The sequence below is a fragment of the Takifugu flavidus genome, chromosome 1, assembly GCF_003711565.1.
Source record: "Takifugu flavidus isolate HTHZ2018 chromosome 1, ASM371156v2, whole genome shotgun sequence".
NCBI classification, from domain to species: Eukaryota; Metazoa; Chordata; class Actinopteri; order Tetraodontiformes; family Tetraodontidae; genus Takifugu; species Takifugu flavidus.
The window spans coordinates 11,441,272-11,459,700 of NC_079520.1; the positions used below are offsets into that span (position 1 = coordinate 11,441,272).

General features: G+C 44.9%; 3 protein-coding genes and 1 long non-coding RNA gene across 5 annotated transcripts; 3 read left to right on the top strand and 1 right to left on the bottom strand.

Moving 5' to 3' along the window:
* Positions 1-642: 642 nt before the first annotated feature.
* lrrc58b (leucine rich repeat containing 58b) lies at positions 643-5,208 on the top strand. Its single transcript, XM_057050101.1, has 4 exons — positions 643-1,311; positions 3,157-3,285; positions 3,401-3,678; positions 3,766-5,208. The coding sequence occupies exons 1-4, from the start codon at positions 854-856 to the stop codon at positions 3,957-3,959; spliced, it is 1,059 nt and encodes a 352-aa protein (XP_056906081.1). The 5' UTR covers positions 643-853; the 3' UTR covers positions 3,960-5,208.
* A 1,449-nt stretch (positions 5,209-6,657) lies between these two features.
* On the bottom strand, positions 6,658-18,367 carry LOC130535339 (uncharacterized). The gene is made up of 3 exons (XR_008953089.1): positions 18,283-18,367; positions 11,349-11,747; positions 6,658-6,840 (listed from the first exon to the last, which is right to left on the bottom strand). It is a non-coding gene; the product is annotated as an uncharacterized LOC130535339 (long non-coding RNA).
* gpr156 (G protein-coupled receptor 156) lies at positions 7,795-17,272 on the top strand. 2 transcript variants are annotated; one of them, XM_057049666.1, is made up of 11 exons: positions 7,795-8,286; positions 9,416-9,608; positions 10,101-10,242; positions 12,659-12,786; positions 12,879-12,996; positions 13,070-13,180; positions 13,489-13,614; positions 13,724-13,819; positions 14,279-14,515; positions 15,015-15,173; positions 15,338-17,272. In XM_057049666.1, exons 3-11 carry the CDS (start codon positions 10,126-10,128, stop codon positions 16,667-16,669), a joined length of 2,424 nt encoding a protein of 807 aa, XP_056905646.1. In that variant the 5' UTR covers positions 7,795-8,286; positions 9,416-9,608; positions 10,101-10,125; the 3' UTR covers positions 16,670-17,272. The 2 variants fall into 2 exon arrangements, with proteins under 2 accessions (XP_056905646.1, XP_056905635.1); XM_057049655.1 differs by lacking the exon at positions 9,416-9,608.
* LOC130535043 (zinc-binding protein A33-like) lies at positions 10,236-12,478 on the top strand. Its single transcript, XM_057049855.1, has 2 exons — positions 10,236-10,622; positions 10,969-12,478. The coding sequence occupies exon 2, from the start codon at positions 10,971-10,973 to the stop codon at positions 12,360-12,362; it is 1,392 nt and encodes a 463-aa protein (XP_056905835.1). The 5' UTR covers positions 10,236-10,622; positions 10,969-10,970; the 3' UTR covers positions 12,363-12,478.
* Positions 18,368-18,429: the final 62 nt, after the last annotated feature.

Genomic DNA, 18,429 nt, shown 5'->3' on the forward strand with positions numbered 1-18,429 from the left:
CAACTTTATCCCGACTATTTTTTTATGATTTTATAATGCACCATAAAGTCATCTGTAAAGTGCAGGATTATTAACTGGAAAATTATGCGCGTCTATTCTAATTGTTGCCTTACTGGGCTATTTTTTGTGTATTTTCAGGCTTATAATACAAATTAAGTCAACAGCGACAGTTCAGTGTGTAGTTACTGTTCGCAACTACATTCAACCCATTAACTAACAACTTTAGCAAAGAACGAAAACGTATTAAGAAAAACATCAAAAGATGCACGTTGAAAGTCAGAGGGACAGTCTGAAGAACCCAGATATCCAGTTCACATTTTGTATTCTGTGCACGGTGAGTTCGGCCTTGCGTAATGTAACAAAGAGGGGTATTGCATAATAAACTACAACGCACTACATTTTTATAACTTCCTGTCATCGGACGACATTCAGTTGTAAGAATCCAAAAGTTCATCCCAAGTAACTGAAGATAATGATGAACTCCTTCGCTTTGACGTAACGATATTAATGCAAAAAATACCTTAAACCGCCTGAATGAGATGGAACAGCGTGTGACGCGGGGCTGAACCAGCCAATCAGCGCCCGGGGAGGCGGGGCTTGTCGGAGAGGTTGACCAATCCAAAGCCTTAAAGGCTCCGCCTCCACAGTGAGCAACAGCCACTTTACTTCCAAGAGGTCTCTACTTTCCCTGGAGATGCTGCACTAGTTTACGGGAGTTTACTAATCTCTTCTTTCCTCCATGTGACAGAGTACTGGACTAAACTCACGGTTTACGAAGGCGTTTTTCCAAAACTGTATTTCTACGAGGAGTTTTCCCCCTGCTAGACTTGATATTGTCGCTAAAATAGCCAAAATGGAGACTCGCGAGGGTGCTGCGGCCGCGGGGGACAGCGTCCTCGACTTCTCTCGCTTGAGTCTTAACACCTTTAACGTCGATAGTTTCAGCGAGGAGAGGAGAAGAGACACCAGGCAACTGTACCTGAACTACAACCGCTTAGCTTCCTTCCCCTCGTCTGTCAGCCTTTTCTCCAACCTCGAGTTTTTGGACATCAGCAACAACGGACTGTCGGCCATCTGCGAAGGCATTACCCGGCTGGCCAGGCTGAAGACCCTCATAGCCAAGAACAACCGCCTGGACGAGTTTTCTCTGCCCAAAGAGTTCGGCTCCCTGCAGCTGGAGGTGTTGAACTTTAGTGGGAACCGATTCGAGGAGATCCCGCTGCAGTGCATGAAGCTGCTGCAGCTGCAGTCGCTGTCGCTGGGTGGGAACAGGCTGAAGAGTATCCCGGCCGAGATAGAGCAGCTCACCAGGTGGGTCCACCAGCAGCCCACTGGGTGTAGAGCCGAGTAAAGGCACCAATGTTGCACGGAACAACCGGTTAGCATTAGCCCAAGTTAGAACTAACCATAAATATGACAGCCGGCTGCAAGTGTGTTATTTTTGCTGACGTTTTAGCTTTGATTTGTCCTGCTTCCCAAAGATTGTTGTTCATTTCTCTTGTTCATCCTGAGCTCATGATAATGTGAGGTTTACTTTGGTTTTTGACCCGTGCGACAGTAGATTAGAGTCGTGGTCGTGTCCCGGGGCAGGAACACAGATGTGTAGCGTCAGTCAGTCGTGCACGCGCGCCATCCCTGCACGGTTCATCACACCTGTGTTAAAGTGAACTTAAACCCAATTTAACCTGGTCCTTCTCGCCATTTTGCATGTGGACCGTGCTGCGTTTGCAGCTCAACATCCCAGTAATCGTTCATGATGACGTAGTTCCCATGAAACTGTTCCAGTCAGGTTCCATGTTGACCCATTTGTGTCACCTGGGGAGCTGTAAACAATGGTAACAGACTAGTAAACAGCTCCAGTGGTGCAACAGTGCTGCTTTCACATATGAAATAAAAACCCAGGATTCTCTTTGCTGCTTGCTTCCTGAGATGAACCTCTTCTGTGTCCTGACCTCGTCTGCAGGTCTTTTGGGTCGAAAACACAGCGGCAGCAGAATCAACTGGGTTTAAAGTAGTTAAATGTGTCAACAACGAGCTTCCCTGGGTCAGATATATGCATTGTCAGAAAATGAGGGTCAGTGTGAGGAGCTTATCAATGTAGTTTATCACGATCAAGTCACAGTAACCTCCCGTCAGGCCAAAGGTCACACGCGAGTCTCTTCATTATATTACGTGCACAAACGCAGCGGTGTGGCAGCGTATTGACGAAAGGGACGAGGGAATCTCTGATCATTAGGTTTGTTCGTACTGGGAACATGATGATAGTTACATTGAGTTTTCTTCTGAGGGCAAAGGTTATCTTTATTTGCAACGGTTTCCTCAGCAGTGCCTGGTTTAAAAACAAACAACAGCGGGTGAAGCTGTGATATTGGCACATGTTGGTACTTGCTGACTCACTTTATAACCTTTATGACTTTTGTTTGGGTAACTCGGTAGAAGAAGAAAAGAGTGCAATATTTTTTCCAACCCTCCGTGCTGTAACTCAGCACTTTGGGCCGGTCAGCTGCTGTCTCAGGCCTTCTCACCGAGGGGGGGCTTGTTCAGTGGTCAGTCACCAAGGACGATATAATGGCTTCCTCTCTCGCAGTCGCTGTGTCATCAGTTCCAGCCGACAGATGGCCCGGCCGCTTACTTTGGCTAAACCATTTTTGCTTCCCTTTCACTCTTTTACTTTCGTAATCACCCCCCTGTGTACTGTATACCCCCTTTAACCTACCAGGGTTCATTGTTACCTACAGAAAAAGACTAAACTAAAATCTGTCTAATGGGCAAAATATTGAAGCACGTTTTGTTAAGGTTTTCTTTGTATACCAGATCAGAGAACATTTCGGGATCTATCTATATATCTTTTACAAAGTGTTTTTCTCCTTTTTTTGTTTGGTAATTTTTGTGTAAACCTGAAATCCCAAATGTCACCAGAGCGCACAGTCAGTCACCCTATGGATGAAAACCTTCACCTGTAGCGCCCCCGTGTGGCGCGTAGTAGCATTACTCGGTTTACGGCATGAGCCGGATATATTTCCGTGGATACTTTGACAGGTAAAAGTAATAAACGGTGACACTATATATGATAAAAGAAACTGTAAATATTTATTAATTTCCATTCTTGCTCACTGAACCTGATTAATTTAAAGTGTTGTTCATTTGTCCTGTTAGGTTGGAGTTGTTGTATCTGGGTGGGAACCTGATCTCAGCTATTCCCCCAGAAGTGGCTTACCTGCCCAACCTCAGCTACTTGGTCCTGTGTGACAACCGCATTCAAAGCATCCCCCCTCAGCTCACCAGGTAACGGCAGGCTCATTCCTTCCAAGTGGAATCATCATTTAAATGTCAGCAGCACCGGCCTTGCTAGGGGCGTTCCTGTAGCATTCCAGGATTTAATTTCTTTGTCTCGTTCCAGGATGCACTCGCTGCGATCGTTAAGTCTCCACAACAACTTGCTAACTTACCTGCCGCGGGAGATACTCAGCCTGGTGCACCTGCACGAGCTCAGTCTCCGTGGCAACCCTCTGGTGGTGAGGTTTGTCAAGGAGATGACGTATGACCCTCCGTCACTCTTGGAGTTGGCGGGACGTACCATCAAAAGCCGAAATATTCCCTATTATCCTTGTGACCTCCCTGCAAACCTGCTGCGCTACCTCGACCTGGCCAGCAAGTGCCCCAACCCCAAGTGTGCTGGTAAGATCCTGGTTTGGGATATTTGGAATGGAAAAACAGGCTTAGTTTCAGTGCCGGTCCCCACTGATCCGGTTTTCTTTTCCACAGGCGTCTACTTTGACTCATGCGTCCGCCACATTAAATTTGTGGACTTCTGTGGGAAATATCGACTGCCGCTCATGCACTACCTGTGCTCCCCGCAGTGCACCTCACCCTGCAGCTCCAACCCACAGAGCGACGCAGAGTCGGAGGACGAGAGCAGCGTGCCGGCGTACCGCCTCCAGAGGGTGCTTCTGGGATAGCGCCACAGGGTGCAGACGGATCAAACTGTTGGGCAGAGACGGGCCTGGCTGAGCCAGACTAGCACTCGGTCAAAAACTAATATTGTGGCTGTACGTAACACACACAATGTGAAACTTCCTTGTGCATCTCTGGACACAAGCGTAGGAAACTTCAGGTGTAGCCATGAAAGTCAGAGCTGCTTTTCCCTTTCAGCACCTTGTACTTTAGAATCATATTGGGTGCAGGCTAATAACTACATTTGAATGTTGGGATCTGAACATTTGTTCCACGTCTAAACTGTTGGTGACACACAGTTAGCTTGCACTTAATTTTTTTTTCTAACTTCAGAGTTTTTTTTCTTTTCTTTGCTTTATGAAGTAACTATGACGATAGTGACTTTTAATTCCTATATTTACACTGAGCACAGTCCTGCTGGGCAAAGGTCAAACCTCTCGTCATCTTGCCTTTTCAGTTCATTTTCGTTTAAGAAGATGTCGGCGTTCCTTTAAAATGGACCCCACGTCTGTTTGTGTATTTAGGAGAAAGCTTGTGCGGGCTGGCTGGCGACAGGAAGTGAATGTAGGGCGGATCTGGCCAAATCATTCACTGTTGTGGCGCAGAAACAATGGCTGTTCGGCTTAAACCAGTCTGAGCCTCCGTGTCCATGTGGAGGAGATCCATTTATTTCTGAGTCAGGCAACGGCGCTGCATCCCAGTGTAGCCCAGAGAGCAATTCATTTCCTGTATTAATCCCTCTTGGTTAGATTATCTTTTTTTTTTTTTGCACAGGAAGTGACTTTTTGTACTTTCCTGGTTACATGTTTGTTTGGAAAACAACAAAACACTATAATTTCCCTGACAGGTCGGGGCCATTAGAAGGAAAACATCCTTTGGCCCCTCAGCAATGTTGAGAATGCCTCTATGTTACAGTTAGTCCAGATTGGAGCATTTCTAGATCTTACAAATGGGGACTTCTAACGCTGGGAAAAGATACAAAGACACAATTTACACATTGTAATGTGACGAATAATAATAAAGCTAAATGTTTGATTTGGAGTTCTTGTATCACGGCCTCTAGCGCGCAGAATGTAACATTGTTAATTGGATGAATTGCTTTTAGCAAAAATCATTTGTGATTTCTGCTACCTACAAATATTTAACTTACTTGCAGAATTATAAAAGACTAAAGTAGAGCATATATTGACATGTTTTTGTTATTGAGGTAAATTAAACGGTGTTAAAACGGTAATAAAGCTGATCTTACTGAAAGTGTGTTTATGAAACTTTGATTTATCTGCAGCTAATCTTCGCTGTCTCAAGGAGACACAAAAATGAGAGCGTTTGTTCTCGTTCCATGGTTTAGTCCAGCTCCTATTTGCATATGAAGGTGAGCTCATTCTGGTGTCTCAATGCCGAGAGCCCTCTTCTGAACTCTGGAATCAGGACAAGCATGTTTTCCTTTCACTCGGGCTGCTAATCCTTCAGCATCACCTGCCAACAGAGCCGCCGTGTCCCCGCCGCTGCCTCTCTTTCACTTCCATCGTCACATGGCAGCTTTTTCCAGACGTGTTGGCAGGATTGATGCTTTGCACAGTCGCATACTTGGTTTGTTTTGAGCGGTCTTTGAACAGGTCACAGCTGGGTTCTGCCTAGTTACTGGTTAACCCGAGCTTTAAGGACCACTTTCAAACAGCCCCTAGGAAACTAAAACAAAAGTTTATTTTTCAACAGTCCCTTACAACACCTCCAAACATGAAATGCACCCACTTTTACTTGCATTATGTGACTTTTTTGACATCCAATACATTGTACTTTTTTATTTTCCTGCTGTTGTAAAAAAGACATCAAAATAAACACTTTAGAGGAGCTTGGAATCGTGAGAAGAGCTCAAGCTGTTGTGGACTGATGGGAACTGCCCTGGGACTGTTGTATAGCCTTGTTGACATTCCAGTTCAATGTCATGTCAATGTCAGGTCACCAAGTCAATATTGTTACACAGAAGTACATTAAATGCAACAGCTAAAGAGCTCTGTCAAATGCATGGAAACTAGATAGATGGCACATGTGGTGGCTGCAAATGATGTCACCAACACAAGATGGCAGCACCCCGGTATCCCAGAAACGTGGAACCTCATTATCCACCTCAATTTTAAGTGGATGAGTGACTGCAGGAGTTGATTTAATCTCTGTCACACTCATCACATTAAACTGCCTGCTGATGCTCCCGTGTGTTTGATGATCCGACCTGTTTCCAACAGATACGCTACAGCTTCAGCCTGAGGAGGATCTTTGTCCCAGCACCAACAGTCTTGAGCCATAGCAACCCAGCAGGAGACGCAGCAGGGAGTTCTCTCTCTGCGAATTAGCAGACAAAGCCGGGCATGTCAGAGCGGCGCGTCCAGGCTCTGGTTAGGACAGGAGTGTGGTGATGCTTCACACAGAACAAACAGATCCACCCACACGGTCTTAAATGCCACAAAGCTAACTGTGGTCAGATGTTGCATCACAGCTGCAGATGCTTCCATTCCAGGAAACGCCGCTGCTGCCTTCTAACAGGAAACAGCGCACCACATGGTGAACAGGCCTTTTCTGTTGTGTGTTATGGTTGGTTGGCCTCCAGCTGGCAGATGCACAACGTTGGATCGCAGCAATAAAAGGTGACCAGTGATATGCGACACCTGCATTTGGCTTTCGTAACGGCCGACGTTAGAACTGATCCCTGGTAACCTCCGAGCAGCAGCACGCGTCCTGTTTCATCAGGCCTCCTCCCTGGCTGCTGCTCCTCTTTGACTCCTGAGCAGCAGCAGCGTGTCTCCAGATGAAATATTCAAGCTCCTGGTAACCTGAGATCACGACTTGGGTCCACCTGCCACCACTGTTGAACCCGATCCTGACAGAAACCTGAGAAAGACCGACAAGCTTTAGCAGCAATCGCTGATGTTTGACTTGAGTTTAAACCGAGTTTTAAAGAACTCTGCCCATCCTAAAAACCTCTAAAGTGATGGATGGAGGGGAATAAAGTGGAGTGTTTGAAACTCTCAACACAACGATGCACATGTAGAGTAAATGTGAGTGTGCAGGAAGCAGCTTTATATGTACAACCTGCATCCTATCGTACGAATCTGCATTTTCAGCTTAATCCTGTCTTTTCCTGGGGAACAAGAGGAACAACAGCTCATGTGAACCCTAAAGTGAAGACCTCGGGTTGTCATAGTAACGATGGAGCGAAACTCAACTGAAGTTATGCAGGTTTGCCTGTGACTCTACTTTCCTCTGGAAGCTGTCATGGAGCTGACACTCCCTCAACAGGAATCGCACCATGATTTGGCTCCCTCTATAAATCTGTGTGACGTCTTAATAACACCTTTATGCCTCTTATAGCTGCAGGAATATTCCCACCGCTTGACGTCACTCACTCACACCAACGCTGTTTTTTGTCTTTTGATGTTTTTCACCGGTCAGCAGGAACTCGACATCCACGTTTCTGACATCGCTGGTGGACACGAAGCAAAATAGGCACATTTTTTGTTTCTCTTTCCATTAAAACCTGCTGCTCAGTGCAAGTATCTGTGCTGTGCACGTGTGGTTCCACTGATGCCACCCAGTCCCACAGGGCTGCACTGGGTCACATGTTTTGAGTCTATGGTAGCAGAATAAAAACATGTTAAAGTAGATCGTTGTTTTTTTAGATATTTGTGGTATTTATTATACATTTAGTGAGACAGTTACTTTGCCAATTTCTAATCACTCTCACATTACAGGTTCTTCAAAATGGTTATGACATTTTGACATTATTCAGATTTAGTCTATAAATCTGTGTTATAATTCTGTTTAGACTTTTCACTTTTGTCCTCTAATACTAGATTCCAGATTTCTTTTTGAACCTGTAAAAACGCAAAATAAATATATTTTTGGTTATTTTATTGTATTGTGTGGCGTTTTTGTTTGAAAATTTAATTTGAGCAAAGTGAAATCATAGTTTACAGACTCTCTCTTTCGCTCCCTCGCGCCATCACACACACACACACACACACACACACACACACACACACACACACACACACACACACACACACACACACCCTTGGTGCACTGATGAGAGCTCCCTCAGTCTGCCTGAAGTTTTCCTGAGTATCAGGAGCTTCTCGGATTGTGGCTACACAGAAGTTTGGTTCACAGGATTTTCCCCGCAGCTCGTTTGAGATGGGATCTTTGTAGAAATGCTATTTCATATGACAGAGCTGAGTCTTGTATTTGCCAGTTTTATTGCTTTAGCGTTTCACAGTCTTGCGCGATGTCTGGAACGGGACGTGGAGACGGGATCCTGCGTGCGCGTCGGAGACAAAGGTTCGCTCTTTAAAACTTGTGTTACGGCTGCATTTTGTTTTAATAATCCTCTTTTTTCGTGTCTTGCTCCTTGTCTCGGTGTGTCCTGCTGGTGCTGGATTGCTCAATTGGTTGTTTTACGCTGAACGTGTCTTGACGCATTCGTGCGTAAATTTCCATCCTGTCACCCCGAAAACGCAGAACATGTCAAACCTCAGAACATGAGATTGTGCTCTTTTTGAATAATAATGAGCGTCATAAATATCATAATGAGGATGCCATCGTCCTTAATAGTGTCCTCTTTTTTATTCTAACCAGTCTCCTGTTAAAAAAGAGCGAAATTTAATGTTTTTTGTTTGTTTGTTTGTTTTGTTTTTTGTTTTTTGCGTACTATGATCACGTTGGACGTTATGAAATAGCAGAACCAGGCTGCAGACTGTATTATGCGCTGTAAATGGCGTGTGACAGCTTGAACTGAGGCTGGATTTCAGTAATTGCATTCTATTTCAGCTTAAAGAATAAACTTGTAAACGGATTTGCTACTTACTCAGGAGGAATGTTTCAATATCGGCACTTAAACTGGGCTTTTTGTCTGCCAGTGCCTGTGGTGACGCACCAGGTTGTTCTTAAAAGGAGGGGGAAGATTGACAGTACAATGAATGGGCTTTACTTAAGCGCCAAAAAATAGTATTGAAGATGCTCCTCAGGTTTTCACACAGGTTAACACCATTGAACACCGTCGTGTGAGCACAGCTTCCTGTCAGAAATAACTCAAATATTTTTAACAAATTGAAACAGAGTTTTAAAAGGTCAGTCCTGTAAAGTGAAAGTCATGTTGACATATTCGGCATCTCCACTGGCTGTCAGAGAAAATGTTCAAAGCCTCAGATACTTCAGGTATTTGCTGTGGTTTAGCCTTCGGGACTTCAAAAGACACTCCTCATGACTGTTCTGAACTGTCAAAACACGTCCATTAAACCAAACTCATCCTGAGGAAGGGCCTTGTTCTGACTCCATTTGGAGTGACCCCCCCCCCCCCCCCCCCCCCCACCTCCCCCCATCCTTGGGTGTTCTCCCAAACTGAAACCTGCAAAGGTTAGATTTCGAAAAACTGACGGAAATGCCTCTCTCTGCTCGGCTTTTCCTGCAGGAAGCAGCAGAACTGTGAACTAAACTTGGAAAGTGACGAAAGACGGTGAACAGGAACTCCAGACACTTCCCAGTTGCACTGGCCCAGCAGGCTTCATTGTCCTGTCAACAGCATCAACCTAGATGGGCCACTGAATAATTTACACAGAGGATGTCTTTGAAAAATCACCCATTTAGTGGATGACATTATTCAGGTTTACTCTATAATTCCTTTTCCTATAATGTCTTTTTTTAAAGCCCTTCTAGTCATCGTGCAGACATGAACGTATGGTCTGAGAACACACTCGAACAGTCACCTGTCTGAAAAACTGGGCAGCACGTAGCTGAGTCACTGTTGCGTTAGCAGCCATCGGACATGGCTCAGTATCAGGTTAGCTGTGCAGTTACTCCTGCAACATGTTGATGCAGCACAGGTCATAAACACACCTGTGACGTGAGCGCCAAACACTTGTTTAGTGATTTTCTGCAAAGCTTTTTACGATTTCCAGGAACTGCCCCATTCATTTAACTTTTCTGCTGTCGGCCGCAGAATGATCCCGTGCTCGAATGTCGCACCGTCCAGTACACTTGCAGCACCCAACATTATTTAAACACGTGAATTGTGCATTTGAGAAGAGATGGAGCAAAATGGAAACACTTCCCTAGTGTGAGTGAAGCGTAACCCGGGATGTCTGTCTGTTCCTCAGGATGTGTAAGTGAAACCGGACCGCGATGGAGCCTGAAATGAACTGCAGCTCCCAGTGTGACTCTGCACTCTGCTTCATCCATGCTGGAGTCAACAGGCAAGAGGGCCTCGAGATTATGCAGAGACTGTGCGGCCTCAGCACGGTAATAACTGCTATAAATGTCATGTCTGAACAGTTCAGCTAGAGCTGCGGCTCAAAATCCTGTTGAATTGGTGCCTCATATCAGTGAAGACAACCCTGCAATTAACACATATTTCATTCACCCATTAAGAAATCACTGATGAGCAGAGATCTGGTGCGGCTGAAAGGACTAGTGACGATACATTTAGCCTGGTCCCTTTAAGAGGAAAGGGCAACATGGAGGGCCTATGAATGTCTAGCATGACTTTCCAAGTATAACCTAAGCTGTAGTGGCTCCATGTTGCCTGACACTCATTCTATTTGGAAACACTGTGTCAGGCAACACAGATGGTTCCCTGCAGACACTTTTGTTTTTCAAATACTACACCTCGTAGAAGTAAGGTGAGTTATCTCTTTGATTTCTTTCATGCTTTGTAGATTTGCTGTCAGTTGCAGATGTCACAAATGCCCTCTGGGATTTTTTTTCCTTGTAGGAAACAACAAAGCTCTTTTAACCTGTTCTTTAAAAAAAGTTCTTTGATAATTTACATCAAACAATTTGCTTGATTTTCTGTTTAACTTTAAACAGGGGGAGTAATCACCATGTACGTGTGGCTATTTGTAGACAGGGAGAGCTTTCCATGCACAACTGCTTCTATATGTTAGAGCAGAGGCGTGAGAAGAACCTGACTACGTTCAACTTACTCCATATAACGCCATCTGCTTTTCTCTCTGGATGCATTCCCAGATATGGAAACTATGGCTAGTACGCTATCCGAGGAGCTGCTTCTCTGTCCCATCTGCCTGGATCTGTTCAACCTGCCCATCTCAACTCCGTGTGGACATAACTTTTGTAAAGAGTGCATTCAAGGATACTGGGAGATTGCTGAATTACCCCAGTGCCCTGTCTGCAAACAGAAGCTCTCCAAGGGGCCTGAATTCAAAGTGAATACCCTCCTATCTGAACTGGCTACTCAGTTTAAGAAGTCGTCAGCAAAAAAAGGCAAACGTGACTCCGGTTCTGTTGATGAGTCGTCCAGCCAGGAGGATTTCTGCTCCAGACACCATGTTGTGGACGCCTTCAAGATGAGCCAGATGAAGGACAGCGTGTCGAAGAAATTACCAGACCTGTTCTCTAAATCTGGCGACATGTGTGCAGGACCGGTGGAAGCTTCAATCAACGACCGTCTTCACTGGATCAATGAAATCAATCAAACGGCTGGGATCAGCAGGGAAAATGCAGCGAGAGAGATTCAGGACTGTTTGCAGCTCTTTCAAAAACTGTTCCACATGGTCCAGAAAGGCCAGGAAGATCTGCTGGAGGACATTAATTCAAAGCAAATGCAAGTTGAACTCAAGGCCAGGGGAATGGTTGTGGCTCTGGAGCAGGAGATCGATACCTTTGTGCAGAAACGTGCATCTGACCATCACCCTTTTCAGGTATTGTCCACATCTACGCGGGCCTGCTTGCAGCCTGCTGTGTACGTTGGTGCGGTGAGCAGAGCGGTGACGAGGGTGGCGGGCGAGCTGGAGGAGACAGTAGGAGTTCATGTTAAGCGGCTGTATGAGACGGAAATTCAGAGGGCTCGACAGTACGCTGTGGATGTGACTCTCGACCCTGACACAGCTCATCCCAAACTGATCCTGTCTGAAAACAGGAAACAAGTGCACCATGGCGATGTTGCTCTAAAACTACCAGACAACCCCAAGAGATTCTACCCAGGGGTCAGTGTCTTGGGAAAGGAGGGATTCTCCTCTGAAAGATTCTACTATGAGGTCCTGGTGAAAGGGAAGACAGAGTGGGACATAGGAGTTGGCCTGGAAAATGTCAGCAGAAAGGGAGGGAACATGCTGAATCCTGAAAATGGCTACTGGGCCCTGGGAATGAGGGGAGGCCAGAGCTACTGGGCCCTGAGCAGCACTCCTGTCAGTTTGCCACTGGTCAAGGAACTCCAGAGAGTCGGGATTTACGTAGACATGGAGTGTGGGCAGGTTTCTTTTTACAACGTGGATGTTGCTTCTCTGATTTACACCTTCACTGGCTACTCGTTCAGTCAAAGACTTTTCCCCTACTTTAACCCCCGTCGTAATCAGAATGGGACCAACTCTGCCCCCCTGATCATTTTACCTGTGGATGTCTGAAATCCAGCTGTTTATCCTGATCTCCCGCATTATATGTTTATGATTGCCAGAAGAAATGGGAATCGAGGATGTAATGAGATATTTGGGACACTAATAAAGTTTGATCACAATCTGAATCATTTGTTCTGTTTTACCTGCTTTTCCACTCCTCTATAATGTAAACATGAGTATGCTCAAAACCCAATGTGCGTGTTTGTAATGATGTGTTTGTGTGTGTGTGTGTGTGTGTGTGTGTGTGTGTTGTGTGTGTGTGTGTGTGTGTGTGTGTGTGTGTGTGTGTGTGTGTGTGTCTGCAGCTGGCTGTGGAGCTGCCCAGCCGAGCTCTGTCTCCAGTGTTGAGCGCTGTCATGTGGACTCTGCTCTCCTGTGGAATCCTCTTAGCCATTGTCTTCCTCTCCTTCACTCTCCACTTCAAAAACAACAGGTAGACCACAGTGCAACATATCAAGTAATAACTTCATAGAACTCCTCCCACAAATTCCTTCATCCACTGTGTTGATGTTCCCACACTACCAGGATCGTGAAGATGTCCAGTCCCAACCTAAATGTCCTGACTCTCCTCGGGAGTGTCCTCACTTACAGCAGTGGATTTCTGTTTGCTGCTGTTGAGGGAGCGTCTCCTGCTGTGCTTCAAGTAAGCATTAACATCTTTGTTGGTGCTTTTCTGTGTTTTTGGTGGCTCGGCTTAAGGCTTGTTCCTCCGACAGGCTCGGATGTGGACCCTCTGTGTGGGCAGTACGCTTGTCTTTGGTCCAATTTTAGGCAAGACGTGGAGGCTGTACAGGGTGTTCACCCAGCGAGTGCCTGACAAGAGAGTGGTAGGACACCGGTCACGCAGCAGCTATTTGTCTCTCCAGACTCCTGTGGGATGTGTTTGCTTCAGTGTGTCGCCTGAGATTTTTCAGGACAAGAGATCAAACCATCGTGCTGCTGGCAGGCATCATTTTTGCAGTCAAATATATCTTTAAAGGCAGCTTAATTACAGTATTTCCCTAAATCAATTTGGAGGATTTACAGTTAAATTATTTAATTTGTTTTGTCCTTTCTTTTGCATGGGCCTTCTGCTGTGTTTAAATGGTGCTCGGGTGGTGCAGGACTGTAATAACAGGTTTATTTTGGGTTTCAGATCATTAGAGACATCCAGCTGATGGGGCTGGTGGCTTTGTTGCTCACAGTGGACATGCTGATCCTCACAGCCTGGTACCTTACTGACCCCATAAGGTGTTCACGATCTGTGGCTGCTGCTTTCAAGGTACTATTTATTTATTTATTTATTTGTTTTAGCAGAAGTGGAAAAAAAGGTCTGAGATGCAAAAATATCAATGGGAGTTTATATCACTCAGTGAGTTTTCCCATTGTAGGTGATGGAGAGACAAATTTCCTACTCCCTGACTCAGACGGATACCTGCTCCTCTGTATATTATGACTTGTGGGTGACCATCATGGCTGTAAAGAAGGTAAGTGATGCTTGTTTGGGACAGAAGGTGCTCTAAAAATGACTTTGTGAGTTCTTTCATTGTTTGAACACTATCTATGAAAACAGCTGATCTGACAACATCCTACAGTGGTTTTAGTTGTTTTCTTTTTTCTTCTGAAAGCTGTTGCATTTCCTCAGTGTGCACTGATCATCCATGTTGCTGGATGTAAACTAATTCAGGATCACATTTTGAAAGCCTCATTCAGACTGCCAACACACTGATTTTCCCTTTATTTATCCAATCCACCCTGTTCAGAAGTCAGATCAGATGTCAGTGGGAGTCTACTCGCTCCACCTCACCAGTGAAGCTAGAGAAACGCTGATTAGGCTCAGATATGCACCAACAGAAACATGTCTTATGAAATCACTTTAAAAACATGGAAAATAAAACTTGGTTTGATTTCCCAAAGCTGATCTTGTTGGTGTCATTCCTCCACAGGGTTGCCTTCTCCTCTATGGGACTTATCTAGCAGGCCTGACCAGCAACGTCAGCCACCCTCCAGTCAACCAGTCTCCCACTATTCTGACTGTAGTTACATTGGTCACCATCTCCTCCACTGTTGCTCTTCCTGTGTCCGTCTTCCTTCAGGCCTGGCCCAATGTGGTCTACAGCATTGTGGCCGGTGCCATCTTCATCTGCACCCTGGCCACCAACTGCATGCTGTTTGTTCCTCAGGTGAGAGACAGGCTAGACCCTTTAACTAAAGAAGAATCCCTGGAGGAAGCATGCTAACATGCATAACTTGTAAGAGTTAGTCAAGCAGTTATTGTCAGTTCAGCATCACACACAGACATATCAATGACAGACAGCACGCAAGTAGTAAACCTGGAGTGACTCTGATGCCCGTGCATTTGCTCTCCATGTGCGTGTCAGTTGCCTCCGTCTATCTTTGAGCCTGACTCATTCAAAAGGTGTTTATGAGTCAAAGTTACGTAGGCTGCTGCAAACAGGTTTATGACTCTCCAAGTAGCTGCTGGCTGCTTTATGCCACAACAAAGGAATGTATCTCTGGCAGAAAGGAAATAAATATCTGAACTGTGAGCAATACATTAAGGCACACCTGCTGAAAAGGTCATACGGTTCTTTCAATTTATATTTATATTGGCCTGAAACATGATGAAACACATTTTACTTTTTATACCCATGTACATAATAATGCACTTGTGGCGTGCAGCTGACCCAGTGGCGCCATTTCGAAGAGGATCAGAACAATCCGAGTCAGATGGCAAAGTATTTCAGCAGCCCCAGTAGGAGCCAGCCCTCAGCTTACAGCCAGGAGGAGATCTACTACCTGCTGGGGGAGAACAACTCCATGAAAAAGCTCCTCACTGAGGTGATGCTGCGCTTTGACTTTTCTGGCAAATCAAGAAAATGCATGTGAAAATGGTTTTGCTAAAACAAAATATACGAGTACAGAATGACATATAGAAACGTTTGCTTGTTCAAAGTTACTTCAGAGGCAGATTCTTCACTGTCTTTGTTTTTGCTAATCTCCAGAAGAATGCTGTGATCGACAGTCTGCAGGAACAGGTGAGCAACGCTAAGGATAAACTCCTGCATCTGGTGGCAGCCAGTCAGCCTGCTGAGCTCCAGGACCTGGACTCCTCCAACACAAACCTCAACTCCTCCTCCACCCAGACCACAGAGCTTCAGTATGATGGCCTCTGTGCATCTTCTCTACCTCAGAGGGATGCTGAATCTCAGCTGTCACAGCCTCATCCATCTTCTCCCTTGGCCACTGCTGCTGAGGCTACAGCACCTTCCTCTGGGCCTGCCAATGCTCACATCTCCTGCACTGAGTTGGCTGCTTCCTCTCCTCCACCTAAAGGCATATACAGTGAAAACTGGAGTGGTTCCTCTCCTAGTCCTGGTCCTACAGGCGGAGGCACACTTGAGTCCAGGACAGGAACCACCCTAAAGCAGCCATTGTCCCATCAGCCTATTGGCTTTCTCAGGACACCAGAGGAAACTGTAAATTTTGTGACTTCACTGCAATCACCACAAGGGATAAGTCCGTTCCATAGGGGACAAACTGCCAGACCCAGCGGATTTGTCAGCAGTGAGCAGTTGCAGGAGATTCTGCAGGAGCTGAGCATCGATGCGGTGGAAACCTCACTGAGATCCCCTGGCCAAATGTCCAGAACTTCTACACATTTCAAATACCCTGAACCCACTATGCTTTCCCCACTTTCCTTAACAACACCACGTTCCCCTCGCACACCCGCCGTGTTCCGCTACCCCAGCATCTCTCCCTATATGATGAGGAAACGTCGGCCGCCATTTTACTCTTCCAGGAGGGGTTTAGCCTGCTTCCACACAGGTTTAGAGGCTGTGGGCCACAGGTGGGTAAAGGACAGGTGTGAAAAGCAGAATCAAGGCAAGCACAGCGATGGGATCGCTGTGAGTGACACCTTCATCCAGGCTGAAGACAATGGAGAGCTGCAGGAGGTAAAGGAGGACGATGAGGGAGAAAATGGAGTGATAAGAGGACATAAGCGATGCATTTCAAAGTCCCACCGATGTTCAGCACTACCCTCTTCAAAACGTGGTTACACTTTCACACCTGATGTAGACGCAGGTGGAAATAAAGAGCACCACCACAGACATGTGAGAGACTCCTGCTGGAGCTGGGACTCTGAGTCCAGCAGTTCAACGGATTACTGTTACTACCACCGTCCCTATTGTGAGTCCTGCCTGCAGCGAGGCTCTCTCATGTCCTCGGAGAGCTCCTCAGACTCTTCTGACAGTGAGTACGAAGGCTACAGCAGCCTGTACCGCTCCCCACACCCTGTGGTGTTCAAGGAAGATATCAAACCCACCTTTGTATGACCAAAGGTTTACTGCACTTTACATGTTGTTACCACTGAATGTGCATGAAACAAAGGCAACACTGAGCAGCTAAAGAGAGGAATTGTGTTCTTCAATAGTCAGAATAGCATGTTTTATTTTTAATAATGTATTAAAAAATGCTGTTAGGTGGAAACTTCTTCTATAACCTCAAAAAGTCAAACTAAAAATACAAAACCAAAATGGCTGAAATTCACACGAGGTGCTGTATTTATTGTAACTATTTATTAGAGCGGGTTTTGTTTTTTTGGCTTGAGTCTTATTTTCTCTGCTGTTTTTTAAAAATGTTTTCAGCAGTTTCACACTCCATGAAAAACTGATTGTCCTTGTAGTCATAACCTCCTGATGTGTTAAATATGAAGTGTCAGGGTTGCTCTTTTTCTTCTCTTTTTAAAATCAACAATTTAGACTATTTTTTTTAAATTATGTACCATCTCCTTTATTATGCCCTATACTGTAGAACTCTCATTTATTCTAATTGTGTACATTATTACATATTACATACACACATCTGCAGTATTATGCATACAAAAGTTTTTATTTAACTGAATATTTTGATTGAAATAAAAACATTCTGTTTTCTCACTAATTTTTTTATAGTGGGTTTTTGGTGTTTTGGTGGTGCTTGGAAATTTTGTTAAACTAGACCAATATTTTAGGAACCTCTGGCACCCCTTATAATAAACTAATAGACCTTTTATTAGTAACCGGTGAAGGGCTCTGCAACAGCAGGATATGAGACACGCTGATAGACTCTGTCAAAAACCCTGCAGCTGCATTTTGAACCAGCTGGAGTCTTTGCAGATAAAACCACGAGTCAGTTCTGGAAGATGTAAAATCTTCAATGACTTTTTCCAGGTAAAGAGAGGAAGGGAAATGTTTAACTTTGGGAATCTAGTGTCGCTTGTTTTCATTAACTCTCCATTCCTGTTTTGATAGATGTCTAAAAATAGGTTTTGCACATTTAAACAGCGGCTTTTTACAATTGGTATTTCTGGCAGGATATTTATATTCAATAATTATTAAAGTCACATTGGACTCTGTGGATGGTACAGTTGTCCCTCCTGTAATTGGCCTTATATGATAGAAGCAACTTTTAAAATAAATTCAGTAAATCCAAGAGCTTCTCCCTATTTCCTTATCTTGGCCTCTGAATCTCAGCCCCATTCAGGTCTCCATGTCTGTATTCTTGGTTGCGATAATAGTAGAAAAACTTGCCATATGAAGAAAATTGGTATCTCACATTACTTCTGCACCACTGCCCCGTTTGAGAGAGGCCATTGTTCTCTTTTCTGCAAATGATCCATTCAAGGAAGCCTGGGAGAAACTCCCTTTGATGCTGAGCATATCAGACTATAAATAAGCCAGACAAAAGACTGAACACCACAGTCACAGTCGAGGAGGAAAGCCTCGCCTGCCAAGCAGAAACGAATGACCTGTATTCTCTTCAAGAAGCACCGTGGAATTTTTGCAGTAACAATTTGTACAAATTTGATATAAATATTTAAAATAAAATAAAAGACTAAACGATCATGGCTGGATTGTCTAATTCTGAAAAAACGTATAAAGAATGGAAACACTCTGAAGGAATTTACCTGGGGTTGTTTTTGAGCCAGTAGAGTAGTAATCCTTTACTAATGCCATCAAAAATTGCAACTAAAGGCTATGTGTGTGTGTGTGTGTGTCTTTTAGAGAGAGAGAGAGAGAGAGAGAGAGAGGAGAGAGAGAGAGAGAGAGAGAGA

What these genes read in the sequence shown, in the direction of transcription:
- lrrc58b (XM_057050101.1), top strand. Translation starts at nt 854, where the DNA reads ATGGAGACTCGCGAGGGTGCTGCGGCCGCGGGGGACAGCGTCCTCGAC. An exon ending in GAGATAGAGCAGCTCACCAG is followed by an intron (nt 1,312 to 3,156) that starts GTGGGTCCACCA and finishes TTGTCCTGTTAG; the next exon opens with GTTGGAGTTGTTGTATCTGG. An exon ending in CCCCAACCCCAAGTGTGCTG is followed by an intron (nt 3,679 to 3,765) that starts GTAAGATCCTGG and finishes TCTTTTCCACAG; the next exon opens with GCGTCTACTTTGACTCATGC.
- gpr156 (XM_057049666.1), top strand. Translation starts at nt 10,126, where the DNA reads ATGGAGCCTGAAATGAACTGCAGCTCCCAGTGTGACTCTGCACTCTGC. An exon ending in GACTGTGCGGCCTCAGCACG is followed by an intron (nt 10,243 to 12,658) that starts GTAATAACTGCT and finishes GTGTGTCTGCAG; the next exon opens with CTGGCTGTGGAGCTGCCCAG. An exon ending in TGAAAAAGCTCCTCACTGAG is followed by an intron (nt 15,174 to 15,337) that starts GTGATGCTGCGC and finishes GCTAATCTCCAG; the next exon opens with AAGAATGCTGTGATCGACAG.
- LOC130535043 (XM_057049855.1), top strand. Translation starts at nt 10,971, where the DNA reads ATGGAAACTATGGCTAGTACGCTATCCGAGGAGCTGCTTCTCTGTCCC.